General features: G+C 50.0%; 1 protein-coding gene across 4 annotated transcripts in view; it reads left to right on the top strand.

Annotated features, from left to right (window-relative positions):
• The window catches only part of APBA1 (amyloid beta precursor protein binding family A member 1), a 234,487-nt gene extending 211,916 nt beyond the window's left edge, over positions 1–22,571 (top strand). For all 4 annotated transcript variants that reach the window (XM_043890988.1, XM_043890989.1, XM_043890992.1 and 1 more), the window contains 5 exons: positions 3,099–3,278; positions 5,726–5,938; positions 15,849–15,968; positions 17,963–18,103; positions 18,809–22,571. In XM_043890988.1, coding sequence (XP_043746923.1) covers positions 3,099–3,278; positions 5,726–5,938; positions 15,849–15,968; positions 17,963–18,103; positions 18,809–18,880 — 726 coding nt within the window. In that variant the 3' untranslated portion in view covers positions 18,881–22,571. The remainder of the gene's footprint in view (positions 1–3,098; positions 3,279–5,725; positions 5,939–15,848; positions 15,969–17,962; positions 18,104–18,808) is intronic.
• Positions 22,572–22,788: the final 217 nt, after the last annotated feature.

The following is a 22,788-nucleotide window of genomic DNA, read 5'->3' as shown; positions in this document are numbered from 1 at the left end:
TGCTGACGGAGTGTGAGGAAAGGCAGGGTTACAGGCCACCAGAGGGCTATGCAGGACTGCCCTTTGCTAACAGGAAAGTTGGCGTCCCTGCCTCTCCCCACCACGTGGCGTGAGCACCAGCCACCCACTCCTTCGCAAACCCACCTGTTCCTCCAGTCACAGAGCCAGGGCTTCCTAACACCCATCTCTGCACATGATAAAATCTTCAGAGGAAGCTAATTCAAAACAGAGGTGGGGCTCCTCCTTCCCTTCAGCCTTCTTCTCCAGTTGTCCCTAGAGCTGTTGGCGAGGCCACTGGGCTTCAAGCTATTTCAGCACCACCCTTTTCCCAAAGCTCAGCAGGCCTCGGCAGCTCCCTCCAGGCCAGGGCCACGGCCCCGTGATGGTTTCCAACTGCAGAACCTCCCCAGAGATGGCTAGGTCAGTGCCATTGACTGAGATAAATTTTCCTCCTGCCACAGTGAAACAAGCTGTCTTTCTCATACTGAGCAGAGAGACCTTATCTACATAAAGAAAATTGCCCCTGATAGCCTTGGCTCCTTAAAAGGGGCCATTTTTCTGCCTGAGAGTATTCATGGAGTGGCCTGCCTCTGAGAAGTTAGGAGTCAGAGACAAGTCTCCAGGGAAGCAGAACCCTCATGGCTGTAGCCTCAGACAGGAGGAGACGCTTACGTGTTTGCTCCAACTTTTACTTGTCTGGTTCTTAGCCTCAGAGACAGGTTGCTGAGAAGACAGCTTGAAGCACCTGTCCTGACCATTCTCTCCACCTTTCCTGTGAAACTGAGACCAAACTTGGAAACCTGGAGAAGGTTCTTGTAAGGCTCCAACGGAGTCACATTTAGAATATTGTTTCATGTGTCCTGCAGGCCTGTGAAAAGATGGCGTTAGCTCTGCTTACACAGACATGAGGTCCCGGTTCAACCCTCAGCCACCTCTCCCAGGCTTGGTGCTCCTAAAGGAGGACTTTGTCTCCCTTGGGGCTCCTTTGGGTCTGTAGGGGAGACAATGAAGGGGAAGAAGGAAGAAGCAAGAGTGGACCTGGAAATCTTGCTGCTTTGCTTCCAAGGCCCAGGATAGAAGAGGAGAGCATGGGCTCCAGAGCTGGGAGACTTGGATGTGACTCCCACCTCCATGTACGGGCTCTGAGGTTCTATAGAACAGGCTGCCGTGTGGCTCAGGTAGACCCAGCAGAGATGAGAGTAGTCTGAGCTGTTGGTCTGGTGCATCCACTCACGATGGTCGGGAAGTCCACTGACTGTGTTCTCACACACTTTTTTCAGCTTGTCTGTTCACACGAGCCTCTGATGCCCACAGCGATGCCTCAGCAGGAGACAGTGTGGTGGTCCTTGGCATGACATGTGATGTCACCAGACTCTCAGAGTGAGAAATGTTCAGCAGCATTTCTTTCCCCCAAGCCAACCACACAGAAAGTTCTGACATCACCGTTAATTAACTGCTGTCAGCAAAAATGACTAAAGATAGGGAAAGGAGGACTGGAGACGACAGTTGTGAGTTTGAAACGTTGCCCTGGAGCATGTTGTTGTTTTGTGGGTTTTCTACCCACTGGAATTTGAGAGAGCAGCAGTACCAGGGGTGGGCATGCGGTGGGCTCTGGAATTAAGCTGCCAGGATTCTCAGCCTCCAACCCCACCCCAGCTTACGCTCTCAACCTCCTCCTCATCTCCCCAGTGCGAACAAGGAAACAATAGGTAAAACAGATACACAGCTTTAAAGTCTAAGAGCTCTGAGAAACAAAAGAGATTTTTGTACTCATTTGGCTGATAAGCTTGCTCTCTGAGCTGCAGTGAGACACTTTATAGGATTTGTCCAGCTTACTATGAATCTCACACATTTTGTTGCAGGAATATTACTGAGTGTTTTTAGGCACTTCTCCAAGCTCTAGTGGGGTTTTTACGCAATGTGTGATGTATGCACTCTGTTACCTTTCTAAAATTTGAACATTTCTGAATTCTGAAACTCTGCCCTCAGAGCTTAGGATGAAGACTTGTGGACCAGTCATACTTATATCATAGACTTGATGTGACTTTATGTGATGATGTTTATATGGGATGTGATGTGGCACAGGCTTGGTTGCTGCTGGCCCTCCCAAGTTGTGATGTTGATTAATTAATGAAGGGAAAGGTTATCAAATTCCAGTGCGGGAAAAAGCTCAATGGAAGCAGAGTTCCCAGCCTGTGAGCTGTGTGACCCTAAACAGGTTCCTTTGTTATCTCTGGACCTCTTAGCCTCCTCACCTAGAAAATGCGGGGTTGGACTCTATCAGGGTTCTCAATTCTGTTGGACCCAACAATCCTTTCACATAGCAAATATTTTATAATGCCCTGCTCATAGACAGTATGAATGAAATTCACAGATCATATAATCTCCTTTTCTGAAAAAGTTTTCACAAAATAACCAAAGTACTGCCATAAATGTAATACAAAGGAGAAATAAAAGGAAATCTAAAGTAAGATTGTTGAAAGCTAAGATAAAATAGTTGATAAACACATTCATGAGCGCACGCACATGAAGAACCTCTACACTCCATAGCCAGTTTGCAGAATGACAGAGAATTTATTGGCAACCCACATCTCACAAACAGCATTGGTGCTGATGATTTTCTAAAGTCATGAAGCTTACTCGTGGTAAAATGCTGGATAAAACATCTTTTCTCAATTCACATAATAGTTATATTCTTGGAACATTGTGTTTTAGAGCCATGCAATAAGTTTTGTGGTTTTATATAAATTAGAGTTGAGTCCTAGACTCGGGTAATTGAGCACAGGTGTTATATGTACATGAATGTCGGGGATATCTTAAAATTATGCAGGATGTGAAACAGCTCATCCTGGGCAAGACTGTCCTTTGCACAACAGTAAGTCCAGCATCTCTGACTCCTGTCCCCTGAATGCCGGGAGCTCCCTATGATCATTGTCAGAGTAAAAAATGTTCCCACTAATTTTGGAAATGCCCTCTAGAAGGCACTGCTGCGCCATGGAGACCCGCTGGGCTAGCCAGTGCCTAGGGCCCGGCAGTCTTCAGGGACCCAGGTCATCTACCGGCAGCCCTGCCCTGCTAACCCTGTCTCTCTTCTCCAGGCCCAGCTGATCGCACAGTCCATTGGGCAGGCCTTCAGCGTGGCATACCAGGAGTTCCTCAGAGCCAATGGGATTAACCCCGAAGATCTCAGCCAGAAGGAGTACAGTGACCTGCTCAACACCCAGGACATGTACAACGACGACCTCATCCACTTCTCCAAGTCGGAAAACTGCAAAGATGTAAGTACTTCCCTGAACCTGTTCCCCAGGCTGGGCCAGCTGGGCCTGCCCACCGAGGAGGTGAAGGCAGAGTTTCGGGCTGGAGCATGGTGTTCGCAGAATGTTGCTGAGGGCTCAGGCCCATCTCTGGCTCCCCTTGTGTGTGGCCCAGGTCATTAAAGACGTCAGCTGAGGGCCGTGACCAGCGAGGCAGGGTGTCCTCTGCCCCCTGTGATCCACAGCTGACTTTTGGGATGGGTTCCAGAGACAGACAGGACCTAAACCCTGTCTTTTCAAGCTCCCAGTCTAGGAAAGGGCACATTTATAAAAGGGAGGATCTTGAATGATGATGCTGGATGGGTACCATTCAGATACAGCTGTGCCTGGCAGAGTGGAGCTGGTCTCAGCTCCCTGGGATCAGATGAGGTGTGCTAGGCTCCCCCTGGGACTCTGCAGGAACAGCTGGAGGAAAGCAGGGCCATCTGATCTGTTCTGGGGTCTGGATATTCTCTGAAAAGTATAGGAGTGTAGAGGGCTGGACCCCAGTAACAGAAGCATGAGGTTTCACACACTCAGGAATCATCTGGGGAGCCACGGATGAGGCATTGAGGCTGGACTGTGCATATGAGAGGATGCAGGGCCTGGGTCAGAACAGCAGGCTTGAGAGTCCAGCCAAGGTGAGGGGCCTGGACTTTATGCCCAAGATGTAGGCCAGTGATCTTTTAATTCACTCATGGATGCTAGGTGTCCTAGGTTTCCTGGAAGCAAAGCCTGAGATGGGAATTCTGGTTCAAGGGATCTGTGGGGAGGTGGGGGCAGGGTGCACTCAGGAAACAGTGAGTGGGTGGTGGGGATGCCACGAAGGACTGTGGCCTCGCTGGGGATGAGCAGCCTCTGATCCAAATGGAAGCACCAGGTCACACATCACAGAACCATCTTGTCCCACCTGGAGCCAAAAGAGCTGGCAGGCCTGCGCCCAGGCCTCATCAGTCACTGGCAGTGAGGTCAGACGGAGGTAGGTGAGTGTGCTTGTGCTCAGAGTTCCCCAGACTGGGGGCTTCCACAGCAGAAATGCATTGTCTTCCAGTTCTGGAGGCTGGAGGCCTGAGATCAAGGCATCTGCAGGGTTGGTTCCACCTAGGGACTGTGAGGGGGAAGACCCATCCCAGGCCTCTCGTTCGCTTGTAGATGGTCATCTTATCCCAGCTCTGTCTTCACTCTGTGGCCACATTTCCCCTTTTTATAAAGATACTAATCATATTGAGCTAGGACCCACCCTAATCATTTTTATTTTAGCTTGATTGCCTATGAAAAGACCCGATCTCCAAACAAGTCCCTCTTTGGAGGTACTAGGTGTTAGGACTCCAACATATGAATTTGGAGGGTGGAGGGGTACATGATTCAACTCCTAGTAGGTGGCTTAGGGCAGTTCTGCAGAAAAAGGGCCAGTTGTGAGCGGCAGCAGCAGGGGGGAGGAGGACAGCAGCCTATGAAGGGGCTTTGTCAGGCCCCAGCGCCCTCACTCCAGTATGTGGTTGAGCATGTGTGGATCTGTAAATGTGAAGAAATAAATACACACATACTCTTTGTTTGTTGCTTCCAAGAAATGTCTTACCTGTCTATGGTATGTCTGCCTTATCAAACTGAACATATCTGAAACCAGCTTCTGGCTTCTCTGCCCAGCTGGGGAAAGCCACAGTAATGACGCATAGCTAGGACCAGTGTTTTTGCACTTCCAACCTTTTTCTTTTTTCTTAACTTTCTTGTTGCAGAGAAGTGTTTCTATAATGCATATTTATTTTTAACTCAAAAATCTTAAATGTTGGAGGGAATTTATGAAGCACTGTGAAACAAGGGATCTGTGGTAGAATCTGAAAGCTATTTTGGAAACCATAGGATCCCACCAAAGCCCCCACCTACAGTCTCTTTTGCCCTTCGCTGGAGACTTTAGGAAAAACAAAACAAAATATGACACCCCGTGTGGTTGTAGTACCAAGGCAGGTACAAGTGCTGAGTCTGACTTGTACAAGTCCGACTCTTTGTGACCCTCTGGATTGTATCCTGCCAGGATCCTTTGTCCATAGGATTTTCCAGGCAAGAATACTGGAGTGGGTAGCCATTTCCTACTCCAGGGGATCTTCCTGACTCAGGGACAGAACCTGCATCTCTTGCATCTCCTGCATTGGCAGGTGGGTTCTTTACCACTGAGCCACTGGGAAGCCCCAAGGCAGGATGACTTTTACGGAATAAGAATTACAAAAAAAGGGTATGTGCCTGCATGACATCATTTCTTACCAACCCCAGATGCCATGGAGTACAGAGAGGACAGCATTCGTCTGGCTTGGAGGCATCAGGGAAGTGTCTGTCATGTTTCATCAGGACAGGAACAGGGGAAATGCCTTGACTTCCCTCTCTACCCTGGATGGTTGCTGATTCAGCCTTTCTAAGTGTTGTGTTTCTCCTTTCAGGTCTTCATAGAGAAGCAGAAAGGGGAAATCCTAGGTGTGGTGATTGTGGAGTCTGGCTGGGGATCCATCTTGCCGACTGTGATCATAGCCAACATGATGCACGGAGGCCCGGCAGAGAAGTCAGGGAAGCTGAATATTGGGGACCAGATCATGTCCATCAACGGCACCAGCCTGGTGGGCCTGCCTCTGTCGACCTGCCAGAGCATCATTAAGGTAACCAGAGATGGGAAAAGTCCAATTCCATTGTAAACCCCAAATGACATGAAGTCATTGAACATATTCTGAGTACCAGCCACTAAGAAGGACACAAATACAAAAGGCATGGACTTGCAGTTGAGCTGTTTTTGCTCTGTACAGATTCCTCCCTGAAACTGTTTTTTTCAGTGATGGTATTTTTGGCTTATACAACACCACTGACTAACACCATGCCCACTGCAGACATCACTAATCAGTCACAGCACTCTCTCCCACTAAGACTCGGCCTCAACAGAATTTTCCTCAGCTCAGTAATCAAAACACTCACATAGAGTCAGCTAGGTGTGCCTGAGGTGACTTGCCATCCCTATCACAAGTCAAGGAAATGCTTCAGATGCCAGAGCACTGTCCCCCACTGTGATCCAGGTGAGTGTGTGCTCCCCAGAGCCGCATAACATGATTCTCACATGCCAAGTGGAAGGAAGGAAACGGGTACCATCTGTGTACACCTTCTGCAACCTGAACATAATTATTTCTTTTTTTTTTTTTTTATTTCTTGTTCAACCTGAATTGATGCTGTTTCATAAGACTGAGAAGAGCTACTTAAAGGAAAATTGAATACGAGTATTTAAGAAGAAGAAATTAGATTTTCTTAGAAATGAAGCATGCAAGTGTAGTTTCTTGAGCACATTGGAATTTTCTGATTGCATGGCCAATAGGAACAAGAATATTTTCCCTCCACTACAATATCTGGAGACCCTACTAGCTCTATAGCAAGCACTGTGGTACAGGCACACTGGGATCCTATGACTTTCTTTGGTTCCTTGGAGTTTCCTGAAAGACTGTAAGCTAGAACATAGCTCTGTGTGTGAGTGTGAGAGAGAGAGAGAATAAATATGAATTCATGTAATAGTTATTCTAAGCAGAAGAAAATCACAAGAAACAATATCCTTGGCCAAGGGGCCTCGGGTGGAGAAAAGGTCAAGGTAGGTGTATAGGACCATTTGTTTTTTCCTTTTTTAATGTTATACAGGAATTTTTCTCTTTTTGCCTGCTTTTTAATCAATATTTTTATTGAAGTATAGTTGATTTACAATGTGTTAATTTCTGCTGTACAGTGAAGTGGTTCAGTTATACATATGTATACATTCTTTATTGTATATTCTTTTCCATCATGGTTTATCATAGGATACTGAATTATAGTTCTCCGTGCTATACAGTAGGACCTGTTTATCCATTCTGTATCTAAAAGCTTACATCTGCTGACCCCAGCCTCCCACTTCATCCCTCTCCCAACTCCCTCCACCGTGGCAACCACCAGTCTGTTCTCTGTTTTCGTGTTTCTGTTTCATAGATGGGTGTATTTCTGTCGTCTTTTAGCGCTACATGTAAGTGATATCATATGGTATTTGTTTCTCTCTTTGACTTACTTCACTCCGTATGATAATCTCTGGTTGCCTCCACGTTGCTGCAGATGGCATTGTTTGGTTCTCTTTCATGGCTGAGTGGTATGCGTGGTATCTATGTACCGCATCTTTATCCATTCTGTGCATAGACATTTAGGTTGTTTGCATGACTTGTATACCGTGAAGAGTGCTTCTGTGATCACAGGGGTGCATGTGTCTTTTTGAATTATAGTTTTGTCTGGATATGTGCCCAGGAGTAGGATTGCTGGATCCTGTGGTAATTTTATTTTTAGTGTTCTGAGGAACCTCCGTACCGTTTTCCATGGTGGCTGCACCAACTTATATTTTCACCAGCAGTGTAGTAGGGTTCCGTTTTCTCTAAACCTTCTCAGCATTTGTTTTTTACAGACTTCTTAATGAGGGTCATCCTGACTGGAGTGAGGTGGTATATACCTCATTGTAGTTTTGATTTGCATTTCTCTAACAATTAGTGATGTTGAGCATCTTTTCATGTGCCTGTTGACCATCTGTGTTTCTTCTTTGGAGAAATGTCTGTTTAGGTTTTCTGCCCATTTTTCAGTTGGGTTTTGTGGTTGTTGTTGTTATTGAGTTGTATGAGCTGTTTGTATGGTTTGGAAATTAAACCCTTCTTGGTTGCCTTGGCTGCAAATATGTGCTCCCAGTCTGACCGTGGTCTTTTCATTTTGTCTTGCCTGTTTGTTTTTAATGAAACAAACTCATAATCACACCCAGAAAGAAATAGCCCTTTCTGGCCTCATTTCTTTTTGTTATATCTTACACTTAAATTTTACCTCTTGCTTAACATACATTAAAGATAAGATTAAAGAACCTACTTTAAAACATGCATATTCATTCAAACGTGTTTAACTGGGCTTCTGTTGGGCTGAGCTGAACTGTGGAGCAGCCAGAATGACAGTATGCATCTGGAGGATAATTATTATTGATAGGATTCAGGGAACCCTCATGGCAACATAGAGCTGAGATGCTAAGAGCTTTTAGAGTCGATTGGTGGTGGTGGGATCTTGGTGGATCTTGAAGGAGGGGTAAGGAAAGTGGCCTTTTGGGGGTTTCTCCTGGAATTGACAAGACAGTGGACTAAGTTTATGGTGGGGAGAGAGAGGTTTGAGCCAGCCTGGGAAGGCTGACCTGATGGTGTGACCATGTGGAAAAGCCAGGGAGGGCCAGGAATAGAAAGAGAGGACCCACCTCTGGCTTCTCACTCACACGTGCCAAGGTTCACACATGCACTTTCACACCAGAAGCAAGTTACTTATTGAACACCTGTGCATGTGTGTGAACCACTGAGGGGCCCTGAGAATCAGAGATATGTTAGACACCGTCTGCATCCCAAGGAGCTTGGTCTCGTTGGGGAGGAGTGAATGAAAGGGCTAATAATAACAGTGACTGAGTGTTATGCACCTAGACCATTCTTGAATGTGTATGTTCACTGGAAAAACCCTACAGCGGCCTCCTGGACTGTAGGTACCACTGTGCAAGCTAGGAAACAGGCATGGAAGATGATATAATCATTCAAGGTCATACATGTGTCAGTAGTGAAGCCAGGTTGCTCGGCCACCCTGATATCATTCCAGCAGCATCTATGGTCAGACCCTAGGGAAGTTGTTCTCAGCTTGGGGGATCTTGACCTCTGCGGGAGACATTGAGCAGTGTCTGAAGACTGTTTGGGTCATCACCGTTAGGGAGGGAGGAGGAGATGCTGGCATCCAGTGGGTAGAGGTCAGTTGTTGTTCAGTCGCTCAGTCGTGTCCAACTCTTTGCAACCCCATGGACTGCAGCACACCAGGCTTCCCTGTCCATCACCAACTCCCGGAGCTTGCTCAAACTCATGTCCATTGAGTCAGTGATGCCATCCAACCACCTCGTCCTCTGTCGTCCCGTTCTCCTGCCCTCAATCTGTCCCAGCATCAGGGTCTTTCCCAGTGAGTCAGCTCTTTGCATCAGGTTGTCAAAGTATTGGAGCTTCAGCATCAATCCTTGAAATGAATATTCAGGGTTGACTTCCTTTAGGATGGACTAGTTTGATCTTGCTGTCCAAGGGACTCTCCTAAGGTCAGGGATGCTACCAAATGTCCTGCAATACACAGGATGATCCACCCAACTAAGGAACACCCAGCCCAATGTCCGTAGGTTGAGAATGCCTGCCTTAGGAGGTAGTTCAGTGTGGGAGAGAAAGGGAGGTTGGTGAGGGAAGGTGGGGGTTGATCTGTACCTGGTTTGGGGAAAGGTGTGGGGAGGAGGAGCCAGAAGAGAGGATAACTTGAGTGCAGATGGGGCCGGGGCCTGGGTGGGAATAACTGGGCTTCCTAAGGACTGTGGGGCTATATACCCGAGCCCATTACACACCAGTCGGGCGGCACCCAGCCCTTGGCACTGGCCACCTTCCTTCCTCTTCATAAAAAGTAGCCCACGAGGGAGGGCAATGGCAAACATCCAGTTCACAGATAAGTCATCAGCTCCTCAGAGGGTGCAGACATGTCCAGGACCCCCCTCCACCCCTCCCTGCCTCTGCACAAAGGAGGCAGACAGGTGAGGCTGTGAGACCCGTGAGGCCAGCGCTGCCTTCCCCTGGGCCCCCCGGGGACTGGCCTGCTGTCCAGCGCATCACACAGCAAAGGGGAGACAGACTAGCACAGGATTCAGTCAGCACATTGTCTGAGCAGTTTCCTAAGGGGAAAAGGTTTGTTTGCACACGTAGCTGACCTTTGATGTCTATAAATGGAGTCTCTCTGGAATTGGAAAATTAAAAGGCCATGTGGTGATGAAAGAGATGTAACTGATGGAAAGGAAGAAAGACAGCACCTTTGTGGCCACCCTTGGCAGAGAAGTACTTAGCAGGCAGGCCCCAGCTAGGATGGCTCTGCGGGATGCACGACCTTGTCAAATGGAAAAATGTGATTGGCCCAGCCACATCCCCCTCTCCCCACTCCCACCCTGAGAATTTTCCCACTGATTTCAGCTAGAATTACCAGTATGGAATGAAGATGTTTAATGGCTTATATTCTTGTTTTTATCTAAAAACATCTCTCTTGCTTGCACCTGAGCAGATGCTCACACTGCCCCACCCCACCCTCTAGGCCCCTGCAGGGGACCATCCTGGGCCTCTTCAAGGCTTTGCGTTTAGTATTACTTGTTTCAATGCTGTGTCTGTGTTCCTTGCGATGAATTTAATGAGCAGCTCTCATCCTGGTAAACCAGTGCTATGCAAACTCTGATTTGAATCACTCGGGGATCTTATTAAACTGCACGTTCTGAAATGGCGGGCCTGGGATAGGATTCTGCATTTTCAGGAAACTCCTGGGTGATGACTTGGCCAGCCTTGGACTTTGAGAAACAAGAGTCTAAAGCCGAGTGTTCTGCATCTCGTCACTATAATGTGTGTTGGCCTTTGCTCTCCCTGGTTACAGCAAACAGAGTACATTTCTAGAATAGATTAAGGTATTGAATTGTTTTAAATACTTCCTTCCCTTGCTCTTATTTTTCCTGTCATAATTCCTAAAGCATAATTAGTGGTAGGCAAAGCGTGTTAGCAGACCACCTGTTCACACCCTCGCCTCCACGGTCCTGCCCTTCAGATTTGTTTTCTTTTTGAAAGTAGAGCACCGCTTTCTTACCTTCAACAGGGTCATCACAGGTCTGCTTTCCTGTTGCTATGGAGACCATTCTGACTTCGCTCTTTTCCCGTCCCCTCTTCCCTACTCTTACCCTCCCACCATATTTCTTAATTTGCTGCACCATTCCACTGTTGTCATGGGGGTGAAATGACCATTTATTTAAATTGGCACCTCCAATAAAAGGGCAGCTGAGAAATCCACGTTAGTGGAACCCACCTTGGAGCATAGATGAGGAACAGCAGAGCACATGCGTGCGTGGTCTGCCTGTTTCCATTGCTGTCTGTCTGAGCTTCATCTTGCAGCAAATATCCCAAGTCTAGATCAAGGGACACGTCAGCATCTTAAAATCAGTTCACAGAAAAGGAAAGAGCCTGCTGGACCTACAGGAACTTTTTGGGTAACATGGAGAACCCAGAGTCCTTCTGTTGCTTTTCAGGAGCTCTCCATGGTTTTCCTATAGCTCACAGGCACACCTGAACCACCCAGTGATGCGTAGGGTTAGACTTAAAGCAGGGAGCTTTGTCTGGAGGGTTGTTTCTGACAGTATGCCCCTCGTCTTCAGCATTCCGTGCTCTGGTCTCTGGGAGGTGTGACGAGGAGACAGAGGGAGGGGACTCTGGCTGCCCTGTTTGTAGCATTCTTTGCTCTTGTTTTCCACGCCCTCCTGGTCTCGGGGTGGGGGGTTGTGATGAGGAGACAGAGAGAAGGGACTCTGGCTGGCCTGCCTGTGCCCACAGCCCTCCCCTGAGCTCCCCGAGGCCCAGCTCCACCAACTCCCAGCACCTCATGTCTTGACACATTGCAGGGGATCCGTACATAATTACTGATTGGATGAGAAAGCAGCAGCACTCAAGGGGAAGAGAATACATGTACAAATGGTGTCTGAGCAACACCCCCAGAAGAGAAGCTGATTTGTAATGTTAGAAATAGCTGTTTCTAAGCACGATGGTTGAGATGTGGTGGTGTCAGCAGATGCATTTAGGAAAGAAGAAAAATGCATGACAAGGACCGAAACTGTCACAACTAGAGATGGAAGAGCCCTTAGTGGGTGTCAGCCTTTGTTTTGAAGACATGGAGACTGAGATAGAAGAAGGTGGAACAGAGGGCCTAAGCCCCCTGGGCTGTGGTGCTGGAAACCCAGCTGGAGCCCAGGTCTGCTGCCACAGCAGAGGCCCCTTCATCAGGTCCCTGTGGTCACACTGGGGGGCAGAATTCCAGTGCTTGTCCCCCTGGGCACAGGTGACTGGATGGGCTGTCATGCAGAAGGCCTGGATCTGCAGACTGCCCTTACTCCGGCAGAATCACCTTGGCTCATTCTGTTGCTCCTGATTGAACACCTTTCTGGAACCAGAGAAGCCTCCTAGAGCTGTTCTAGAACCCACGGAGAGATGCTGGTGAGAGCTCCTGCGATGCACACATACCACCGCAAGCCAAATCCCAGCCATAGGGAGCTCCAGTCCCGCAGAAAACAGCAACTCGGGACCCTGCGGATGCAGCTGGAGGTGGGGAGTTAAGCTGAACCCCTCACAATGCACATGCTGAGAGGACAACCTGGAACCCCCAAAGGACGTGGGCAGCCAGGGAGCAGGAGCCCTGAGGAAGTCTCACCCCAGGTAGGAAAGTAAAATCACGGCCCCATGCAAGGCTGGGGGCGCAAGTTCGTTCTTCAGTCACTCTCCCTGGCTTCTCTGTTGAGCAGGCCTTGTTCACGAATAGCACACATCACCCAGTTGTCTGTGTGGTGGATCATCGAGTAGACTATGATCTGAGTTTAAATACAAGCACACCTGGGGCGTTGTCTTGCTGTGGGTGAACTTGGGTGAGTTGTGGAGCCTCAGTTTCCTCTTCTGTAAAATGGGCATATTCAGAGCTGTTGGTTCGTCAAGGAGATTAAAGGAGACAGCTCCTGTGACTCTCCAGGTCAGTGCCTGCAACAGTCAGCGTGCAGCGACAGGTGGCTCGGCTGGTTTCGTCATCAGGATGGGTTTTGATGGTCAGTGACCTTGAGGTGCTCACACGCATGGGGGTGGCTGCTGACTGGGCACCAGGCCAACCAGCTGTCACCCTCCCCCTGGTGTGGCTACTCCATGCTGCCACGGAGCACGGGCCACTGGTCTGAGCAGAAAACTGACATCTTAGATCATTCCTGAGTGCAGGTGAGTGTGTTGTTCTGCAGTGGCCATTTATAGCCATCGTTCTCAAAATTGAGTGTATCCCCAGGAAATGTGTGGCATAAGAAAGCCAGACAACTAGAGGCCAAAAAACCCCCTATCCATCCGTTAGTCTAAAGCATATCTCCATTACTTAGAAGCAGAAAGAGTGTGGGTCACTCCTGCCACTCATAGAGGGGCAGGTCACACTCTTGCCACAAATCCTGTTGGCACTGAAGTCATCTCACACCAGTCGCACCTCTCAGCTTGGCAGGATGCTTGTGAGGAAGGCAGAGACCTGAGCAGAGGCTCCATCACCCCAGTGCTGACCCCACTGAGCTTCGGACAAGGCAGGTATAATGTCCATGTCTGTGTCCTCATCCGTAAAAACCTAAAGCAGGAGTCCCGACCCCTGCAGAGAGAGTGTCTGCAGACTGCTTGGAGAGTGACAGTGGGCACAGCGACTGTGCAATTTACAGGTTTCTATTTATAGGTCACCCTTCAGGCTGAAACGAACTTGTCATTGTCCTCCGGGCCCTCTCTCTCTACCTCGCCTGTAAGGGGCACACACTGGACGCATCTGTGAAATGATGGAGGTGGTGGTGGGATGTGGGCGGGGGGGGGGCGTCTGCAGGGGATGCTCCAGACTTGGTGGGACAGAGCCCACCTTCCCCTGTCCTTCCTCTGTTGGCTGCTCCCCCCTGGAGGATGGGATGTCCACTCCCCCTGATCTCCGGTGCCCTCGGCCTGCAGCACCCTGAGGCAGGGTTTTGGTTCCTAGCCAGACACCGAGGGCAGGCTCTGGCAGGGAGAACACTGAATCCCAGGCACTAGACAACCTGGGACCAGTGGCCAGATCCTAACCCATCAGCTGTACAGAAACAAATTTCCACGTACAGTCGGAAAGTAGTGAAACAAGTAAAGTGTTTATTAGGAGGCAAAAGAATACACTGTGTGTGTGGATAGACTTACAGGCAGGCTCAGAGAGTTGTGCCTTTCGGGTAGTTCGAATCGCCTTTATGGGGCATTTCTTCTGAGTTTCCTTTGGTCAGTCATCTTGCTTTGCCTGGTCCTGAGTGTATTAGGTATCTCAGGATATTCCCATGTGTGCATGTGTATCTCTTAGCCAAGATGGATTCTAGCGAAGAGGCCTGTGGGTAGGTTGCCATCACTTACTATAGGGTGACACCCTCTCTCTTTTGACCTCCAAGGAGATTTTCTGCACAGGTGTAGTTGGGGAGGTCTCCCTAACTTCAGGAATGAAGAATATGTAGTCTTTTGTCTTTTATCTGGACAGGGCCCAGCCTCCTGCATCATGCTGCTTTTATGGAGTTTCTGTCCACAGGGGAGAAACTGTTCAACCTGGGGTCCATCCATCTCCTGCCTCAACCCTGCAGTACCATCTTTTAGGAAGAGCTTCTCCCCTTTGGAGGAGAGGAGCTGTGGCAGGCCTGCACCCTTTCCTGGTTCAGTGAGGCAGGCGTCTGACAGGAGTACTGACTTCTCCCCATCTCGCCTCTCAGAGCAGAGCCTCTGGCCACAAGCCCAGTGGTCTGCGTACCCCAGCCTTTCTTCGTGCATGCTGTGATTGAAGCGGGCTGGAAAGCACCTGCTGTAGCCAGAGGGCAGGTAGGAGGTCCCTGAGGCAGAGCACACAGCCTTGCAGACACGGGAGAGGGAAGCTCATTTCAGGACTGAATGACTTTTGTCTGGCCCCTTCCTCTTGGGTGAGTCTCACAATCTGGTGGTGGGACCAGCAGGGGCAGACTCTTCCCATTGCCTAAATGAGGGAAAGAGGGGCTTTGTGGTGATTTTCTAGGGGTGCTCCTGCATAGACCCAGGCCCTGGTCCCTGCTGAGCAAATGTTCAGTGAGTGGGAAGGCAGGCCTGAGCTCAGCTGAAGTCAGAACCAGGCTCAGGCTCAGAAGCCAGATGAAGACCTTCTTTATCTTTAAAAAACCAACTTTGCTTCTACACTCCATTCCAATTTAGAGGGAGGGATAAGTTTTACCAGGGAGCATGAAATCAGAAGATGATCTCCAAGACCTTTTTCCTTTTGCTTCCTGCTCTGCCAGCGCTGGTCCTACCACCCTCTTCAGTCTCCCAAGGAGGTCTTCCCTGACTGCCGACCTGCCCCTGTACCCTGCTTCTCCCCACATGCACCTGGAAATGTTCATTAACTGTAAGATCCCTGACAGGCAGAGAGAATGGGGAAGTAGGACCCCTCAGGGGTGAGAGATGAATTGGGCCATTGCTATGAGTTAGATGTCCTTTGTTAGAAAAGGAGGAATTGCTACGACTGTGACTTTCAGAGTAAAGTCCCTTTTGAAAGCCTGTCTCTCACCTGTCTAGAAGAGAGATTGCACATCCTTCATCCTTCAAGCCAGAAACCACACGTGGCAGTTTTTCTCTCAACTGTACAGATGACTGCTTTTTTCAGAAGCCTTAAACGCAGCCCATTTCCCTGCTCACAGAAACTAGTCTCGTCGCAGGCTGAGTGGGACACAAGGGCTCCATGTAAGCCCGGCAGTTTTCTCCCCTAGGTTAACAGAGTTTCGCCTGGACTGTCCGGCTCGGGCGCTGTCCGCCTGGACGAGGGGCACTGCAAGAGCTGGCCAAGTACCGAGGCTCAATGCAGCGTCTTCTGCCTGTGGTGCCGTCTGCCCTTACCTCGTGACAGCCTCCATGGTCATCAGTTTCCCTTCTCTTTACACTTCAGGGCTTGAAGAATCAGGCCCGGGTGAAGCTGAATATCGTGAGGTGTCCGCCGGTGACCACCGTGCTGATCAGGAGACCGGACCTTCGCTACCAGCTGGGGTTCAGTGTCCAGAACGGAATTGTAAGTTCAGCCCCATACCTATTCCAGAAGTCTGACCCACGAAACCAAGGCCCAGGGTTTGGGTCTTTGGGGGATATTTTTTAAAGCTGGTCAGTTCCCAGAAAGAATCTGGCAAGAGAGGGATGGATGGGTGAAGGCAGACCCACTTCCTCCATGGGCAGAGAATTCAGTGCCTTCCCTGGGAGGAGAAGGGCCTTCCCAGAGCGGTGGTCCCTGGAGACCAGTGTCTCTGTGATGCACAGGCTGGCCCTCCCAGCTGCCAACTTGAGATAGCTTGGGAGGTACCCACCTTCCCCACAGCCTTGGCTGAGAACCCAGCCCTGTGGAGCTTATGCGTGAATAATTTCCTCCTTGCCTTCTTGGCACTTTGGGGATAAAGTGTATTTTCATCACTTGGATGTCTGCCTTCAAATACTGGGTTAGCCAAAAAGTTCATTTGGGTTTTTCCACAAGATGTTATGGAATAAACCCAAACAAATTTTTGGTCAACTCAGTACTTCCCTTTTTTCCCCTTTATTGTCATAAAACATACACAGTAGTAAGTTTGCCATTTAAACCATGTTTAAACATACAATTCAGTGCCTTTATAGGACATTCATGAAGTGGTTGTAACCATCAACACTGTATTTCTAAAACTTTTTCTTTACCCCAAACAGAAACCCCGTATTCAGTACTACTCCCTTTTCATCCTGGTTTGCCTTGGTCTAGACTCATAGTAATTCTGGGCTTTGGTGACAAATCTCTAACCTTCTGGATATTATAGATCTTTGCATTCATCTTTTCAGATAGAAAAACCTACACTTTTTCTTCCTTTAAATTTTAATTGACTTATAGGTAATTAAAATTTTATTCCAAGTGTGTCTTAAGAAATACCTTTGAAGTTCCCAGTTGGAGTTGAAATACCTAACCCACTTTATCTATTTTTTGTACCCACGTAGCCTCATTTCCTTCTTAAGAGAAGAGCCAAGGTTATTCCTTATAGTTTTGGTCTGACAACCTGTTTTTACCTGTTTAAACTTCCTGTGTGTGTTTTTCCAAAGTTGAATAATATTAGAAGTTGTTCAGCTGTTAACAGAGGATTGCCCTAGAAGAGATGCAGAGCCCCCAGTTTTCTCCCAAGTGTGGGAAGCACCTAGGGCCTGACTCCCAGAGGACTTGACAGGCTGCAGGGTCCACATGCTCACAGACACAGAAAGCGTGTTGTCCCGAGATGTTGCGGTGTCGTCTGCATAGGCTTTTTAGAGAAAGGTGCAGAGTCAGGAGTGAAGTCAGCTCTGTTAACTCAAACCGTGTTCCCCTGGGACAATTGCAGCTGCTTTGTGGGTGAGGTGGGGGTGCCTGCAGCTGCAGGGTGCAGGCCAGAGCCCTCCTCCAGCCTCCAGCCTCTGCCCACCACCGTGCCTGCTGGCTGCACCGAGACAGAAAACAGCCACGTTGTCATTTCTGCCAGGGGGGAGTGGAGCAAGGACCGCTGAGCTTCTGCCCGCCAGCTGGCCAAACTGTGGCACACGCAGCGGGGTTCTAGCAGGTTCTAGCCCCAGCGTAAGTCATGCAACCGACCCTAAAAAGCCAGCTGCTAGCATCACCCAGTTCAGTGTTTGAGTCCCAGATAACACCGACCTGCGTGACACAGACTGACGGTTTGAAAACACTGGCAGCTCTGTGACAGGCCCAGACAGTTCTTTTTACCAAAGCTGAGCCGGGATGAAAAGTAGTCTGAATTCACGGGGCCGTGAAATCCACTGATGTGCTGTGTTCCCTGTGCAGACTGCGTGAACATGAGGGGGCCGTCTGGGGGTCCACAGTCCACTTGCTTGTAGAAACAAAGATGTAAACGTCCAGAGCCTGACCATGGCAGCTTCTCAGAGATGAGAGCATGGGGGTGGAAAATTCTAGAAAAGACAGTCTCCTGCCCCAGTGGGTTTCCTAACAGGCAGTTCCCCCTGGGATGGGTCACTTGGCCTCTGACTAAATTTGGCCTTTGACTCTGACAGATTTGCAGCCTCATGCGAGGGGGAATAGCAGAGAGAGGAGGCGTCCGTGTGGGACACCGCATCATTGAAATCAACGGGCAGAGCGTGGTGGCCACCCCACACGAGAAGATCGTCCACATCCTCTCCAACGCCGTGGGGGAGGTAAGGGAGGGGCCCGGGGTGGGAGTCCCCTGGCACCCCTCATCCCAGCCAGGAAACCCTCCTGAGAGTTCTTCCACATCCTGAACACATCTCCACAACCAAACTGTCTTGGACCAGAATTTAAACCCAGTAACTGGTTGTCTGACAGCTGATTCTCAAAAACATCATCACATCACCTCAGCCTTCTCCTCCAGCAGCGTCTACCCTCCTCCTCTTCTAGTTCTCTAATCTGGGCATATTCTCCCCATGGCTACCCAAGTTTTCTCCATTTTTCCCAGCTAATCCCACCAAATGTGCCTGCAAGATTTAAGTCTCAGATTCAAGTCTAATCAGCAGCTCCCTGGTACGGCCAGGCTGAACAGGGGTCTGAACAGCTGTTCTAGGGGAGGGAGGGAGGCAGGAGCAGCCAAAACCCCACAGTGGTCCTCCTCCTGTTTTAAGGGATTTTCTCCTTAAAAAAAAAAAAAAAAGCCAAAGCCTGGTGGAGAGCCAGAGCTTTGGGGAAAGTAGAGCATCCTGGTGTTCATTCTTCACTCACTATCACCCCTAATGTTTTAGAAAGCCCATGGACTCTGCTCTTCCTGGAGGCTGCCTGGGTCAGATCCGTGTTAGAAATGGGGTGAGGGGGGAAGGGGGTGTACCTTGCAAGACGCCCACACAGCTCCGGAGCCCCAGCCCGCCGCCGCCCTGTGTTTCTGCCTGCAGATCCACATGAAGACGATGCCGGCTGCCATGTACAGACTGCTGACGGCACAGGAGCAGCCCGTCTACATCTGAGGCCGCGCCCCGGGGTGGCTTGCATGGAGGACTCTCCTCACTTGTGGTTGTGTTTCTCGTGCTGCATCTGTGTGCCCACTGAGACCTTCCCCTCTCACGCCCAGCACTCGGTTTGACATGGAGGAAAAGAATCCACAGCGACCTCCCTCCCTCCCTCTCTCTCTCTCTCTCCAGTTTGCTTTCTTTGTTTCAAATGCCAGGGAAGTTTTGTATGCACTCCCTTGAGGCTGGAGAGCAGGTCAGAGCCACCCAGAATCTGCCGAGGACCTTCCTGAAGGTCCTTCCCTTGAGGGAGGGGGATGCCTGAGGAGGGTTGTCGCCACCCCGCGCCCTCCCTTTCCGAGAGGTGCAGACCTCCGAGGAGGAGCCCCTCGGGACGGTGGGGAAGCCGATTCCGCAGTGCCTACGATCCAGTGGCTGATGTGTGCTCTCCCCCAGTCAGTTCATGGGAATATGGTGGTAATGGGGGGCTGGCCCACCGTGTACCTGGGGCATCATATGCTATTTCCTTGCAGAATTTCTGAGCCAACCTTATGCCTCTTCTATAGCCAGTTTTAGTTTCAACATAATTTTCTAATGTGAACCTTTTCACCCCGGGACAGAAGGGGAACGACTGTGAGGTGGATACCTGTGCAGAGAACTGGGCGATTCCAGAGGTTACCAACCGTTAGATAAACAGGCAGGTACTTCTGCCCCCTTCCACACCACACATACGTACACACGTCTCACTTGCATATCTTCCACCCTGCCCTCCTCCCCACCACCAGTGAGGCAGCCAGAGCCCCTGGAAAACCCACATGGCCTCTCTGTAAGGCCCCTTCCCCCAGGTGAGGGCCACAGGGGCTGGGGAGCCCTGTCCGGAGAGAGGCGGCCCTCTGAGGCTGAGGTCCAGCCCTGCCAGCAGCTCCTTGGCTCAGCAGGTTCTGCTGGACTCCCATGCACCCCCACCCCAACACACACACCCCCCACACACTGGGAGTCTGGACAGGATGGACTGCTCGCCTTGAAGATGAGGAACCCAGTGTGATCGTGTTAACGCTTCCTGGTCCAAGGTGGGACCAGCCTCCTCCTCTTCTCAGGACCACGAGGCAGGATGTGACATTTGAGAGGCCAGCGCCATACATAGACCACAAAACTAAGGGGACAGTTGTGACCTCAGGCGATGCCTAAGAATCCCCAGATGAATTCCAAAAACATATTGCTGCCTCGGGGGCCTGAAAAAGCTTTTACTTGGTGTGGAATGTTACGTGTTCTCATCAGGCGCCTCATGTCCGTGGGTTTCGTTCGTCTCAGTTCGGTGCAGATGTTTTCGTAATACCATGATTCTGAGCCAGTTTTCACTTACTCTTGGTCCAAAGAGCACTTTTGTTTTCATGTAGGTGGGGTGTGGCTTCGTTTGGTTTTCGTTGTGTTCTGTTCGTGACCTCCACAGAGACAGGGTCAGAGAAACTATTTTGTGATATTATTATAGTCCCTGTTCTCAACATCTGGGCTCTTTATGTTGTGTCTGTGGAAATAGCAACCTGGTGAGCACATGTTGGGTAGATGGATTTATACCTCGAACAGAGGGATTTCAGGGAGGGAGAAAGTGAATCAGAAAAGACTGGGAACAAGAGACTTCCGCCAGAGAGGTTGTGTAATCATGCCCCGGGATCTCTGTGCTGAGTTTTCTGCGTAGGCAGGAAAGCCAGGTGCTTCAGTGGCATTAGTGGCTGGACTCCCAGTGTGACCGTGGGTCAGACCCTTCCAAAGAGGGGCTATGCTGCCCACACATCCCCCCTGGGAGAGGGGCTGCCCCTTCTCCAAGGGTCCAGGGTGGGCAGTATGGGACCCCTGGACGACTTTTGAGGACAGTTAGCTGAATGTTGCTAAGCTGCTGCTAAGTAGGAGACCAGCCCCAAGGCTAACCCACTGCGAACATGAGGAGCCACGAACCCCAGTACCGTTTACCAAACTGTAGTGTCTGATGGCATACAATTAAATACTCAGGAGTCCTGAGTTCACCTTACCTTTGCCAGAGAGAGTGGGTAAAACAGGAATGCAGCATTCTGGGTGGTCCTGGGAAATAACCGGAGAGCGGCTCGTGCCCTCTGCTCCCAGGTGAGCGCTCAAGCCGCCTGCCCCCACGCCCCTTCAGAGGCGTCGATGGTCGGCCACTGGACAGGCACCCCACCGGCACATCCCCACGTAATTACAATGAAGCGTCTTCACCCAAAGGAGAGGAGGAGGCAGGCTACACTTCCTATTGCTACTGCACAATCTTAGGAGGTTTGACAGGTGTTTTTGACAAGGCCAGTTTGGTAAACTCTCCTAGGAGACTAACATTTTAGTGGAAGATTATCCCACCACACACACCTTTGTGTCAATAAGAGTGGCTCCTCACACCCGGATAGCCAGATCTCTAGCTTGGTGGAGGTTCAGTCGGCTGTAGTATGTTCTTACCTGCCTGCTCCCTCTGGGTGGAGGGGAGTCAGCCTATCTTCAGAAGTTATCCAGGAGGCAGGATCTTAACAGACACTCCGTTTGGGAAGTCTCACGGGAAGTGATGGCCTGTTTCCCTCTGACATCCCAGTATATATAGTTACATATGTAAATATCTGAAAACCCCAGGTAATGGCGAAAACTATGTACAGAGCAGCCTTCCCAAACGTGGCCCTGGGCAAAAAGCCACTCTTGCCACTTGGCTTGGACATTCTGGTGACTCAGCTTTGGGGATAGATGCCCAGATCCATCTACTCCCTCCTGGTCCAGCCAGGGTGTGCCAGAACCCGCCCTGCCTTGCCTTCTCAAATGTGACCATTTCAGGGAGCCACCCTCAGCCTTGGGTTCACGAGAGGATGAAGCCCCCAGAGACCAGTGCCGAGCCTGCTCCCCTCACGGGAGCGGCTCCTCCAGGCCTGGAGCCCATCACAGGGCCCTGGACTCTGAGTCCCTGCATCCGGGTCTGCTTTCCCAACATTGTCCATCGGCCCCGGCCTCAGAGAGTCCCAGAGTAACCTACTACCTCCCCATCGCTCCCGCTATCCTGGTCACACCCGCCACCCCGTCTGCACGCAGATGAGACCCGCCCACGAGCCCTTCTTGGGTCCCTGGGCCCAGCAGTGAGGCTTACCAATGTTTACAATTAGGGGCACCTCCTCTGAGGCGTGTTTACTCTCCCACTCCCAAGGCCACTTGCTGGTTTGAGTTTCGTGTCCATCTGCCCCTTCCCTGGTTGAGGCCGACTTGAACACACAACCCTGATCTTACGTCCCAACCCTCCGTCAAGGCCATGGTGAGGACTGTGTGGGGAGGATATTCCTTGTACATACTCAGCACAGCCCCTAGAGTTTGGACTTGTACTATTGTTCTGTAAAGAGGGTGAAATAGAGCTTATTGTAAAGCGTTGGGAGAAGTATAGTATTGTATTTGTAACAATATGGTTCTTTGTATACACAAAACTCAATGATCTCTATATATAATTATAAATAGATATAAATAAGATATATATACACGTGAGCCTGGAATGTTGATGCCGCACACCCACTGAATGTATTTCCCCTGACAGTCTGGTCACTGGGCTGGCCCGCCCTCCCCTCCTCCGTACTGTTTTGGGGGTTGTGATGTATTTAATGTGTTCCCTTCCTTTATTTAACTGAACGCTAATGTCTGTAAGAGTTGCCGCAACAATAAACAAGAACGTCACCTCTTGGCCCCGGCTGAGTGTCTTCGTGTTTCAGGGGAGGGACAAGACTGAAAGTGGGGGAAAGATGTCCTCATCCCAAAAGGCCACCTCCTACCCATCCCGTGGGGCCTGCTCAGTGCCCAGAGCCCATTACCTAAACGGGCAGGTTCTGTGAAGCCAACTCAGCTAGGAAACACAAGCGGCTGTGTCAGCCAGTAGAATAAGTCCACTGTCTCGTCCACCT

Source organism: Cervus elaphus, chromosome 29, assembly GCF_910594005.1.
Source record: "Cervus elaphus chromosome 29, mCerEla1.1, whole genome shotgun sequence".
Lineage (NCBI taxonomy): Eukaryota > Metazoa > Chordata > Mammalia > Artiodactyla > Cervidae > Cervus > Cervus elaphus.
The sequence above is the reverse complement of the archived record's forward strand: the minus strand, read 5'-3'. Positions and strand labels throughout refer to the sequence as shown.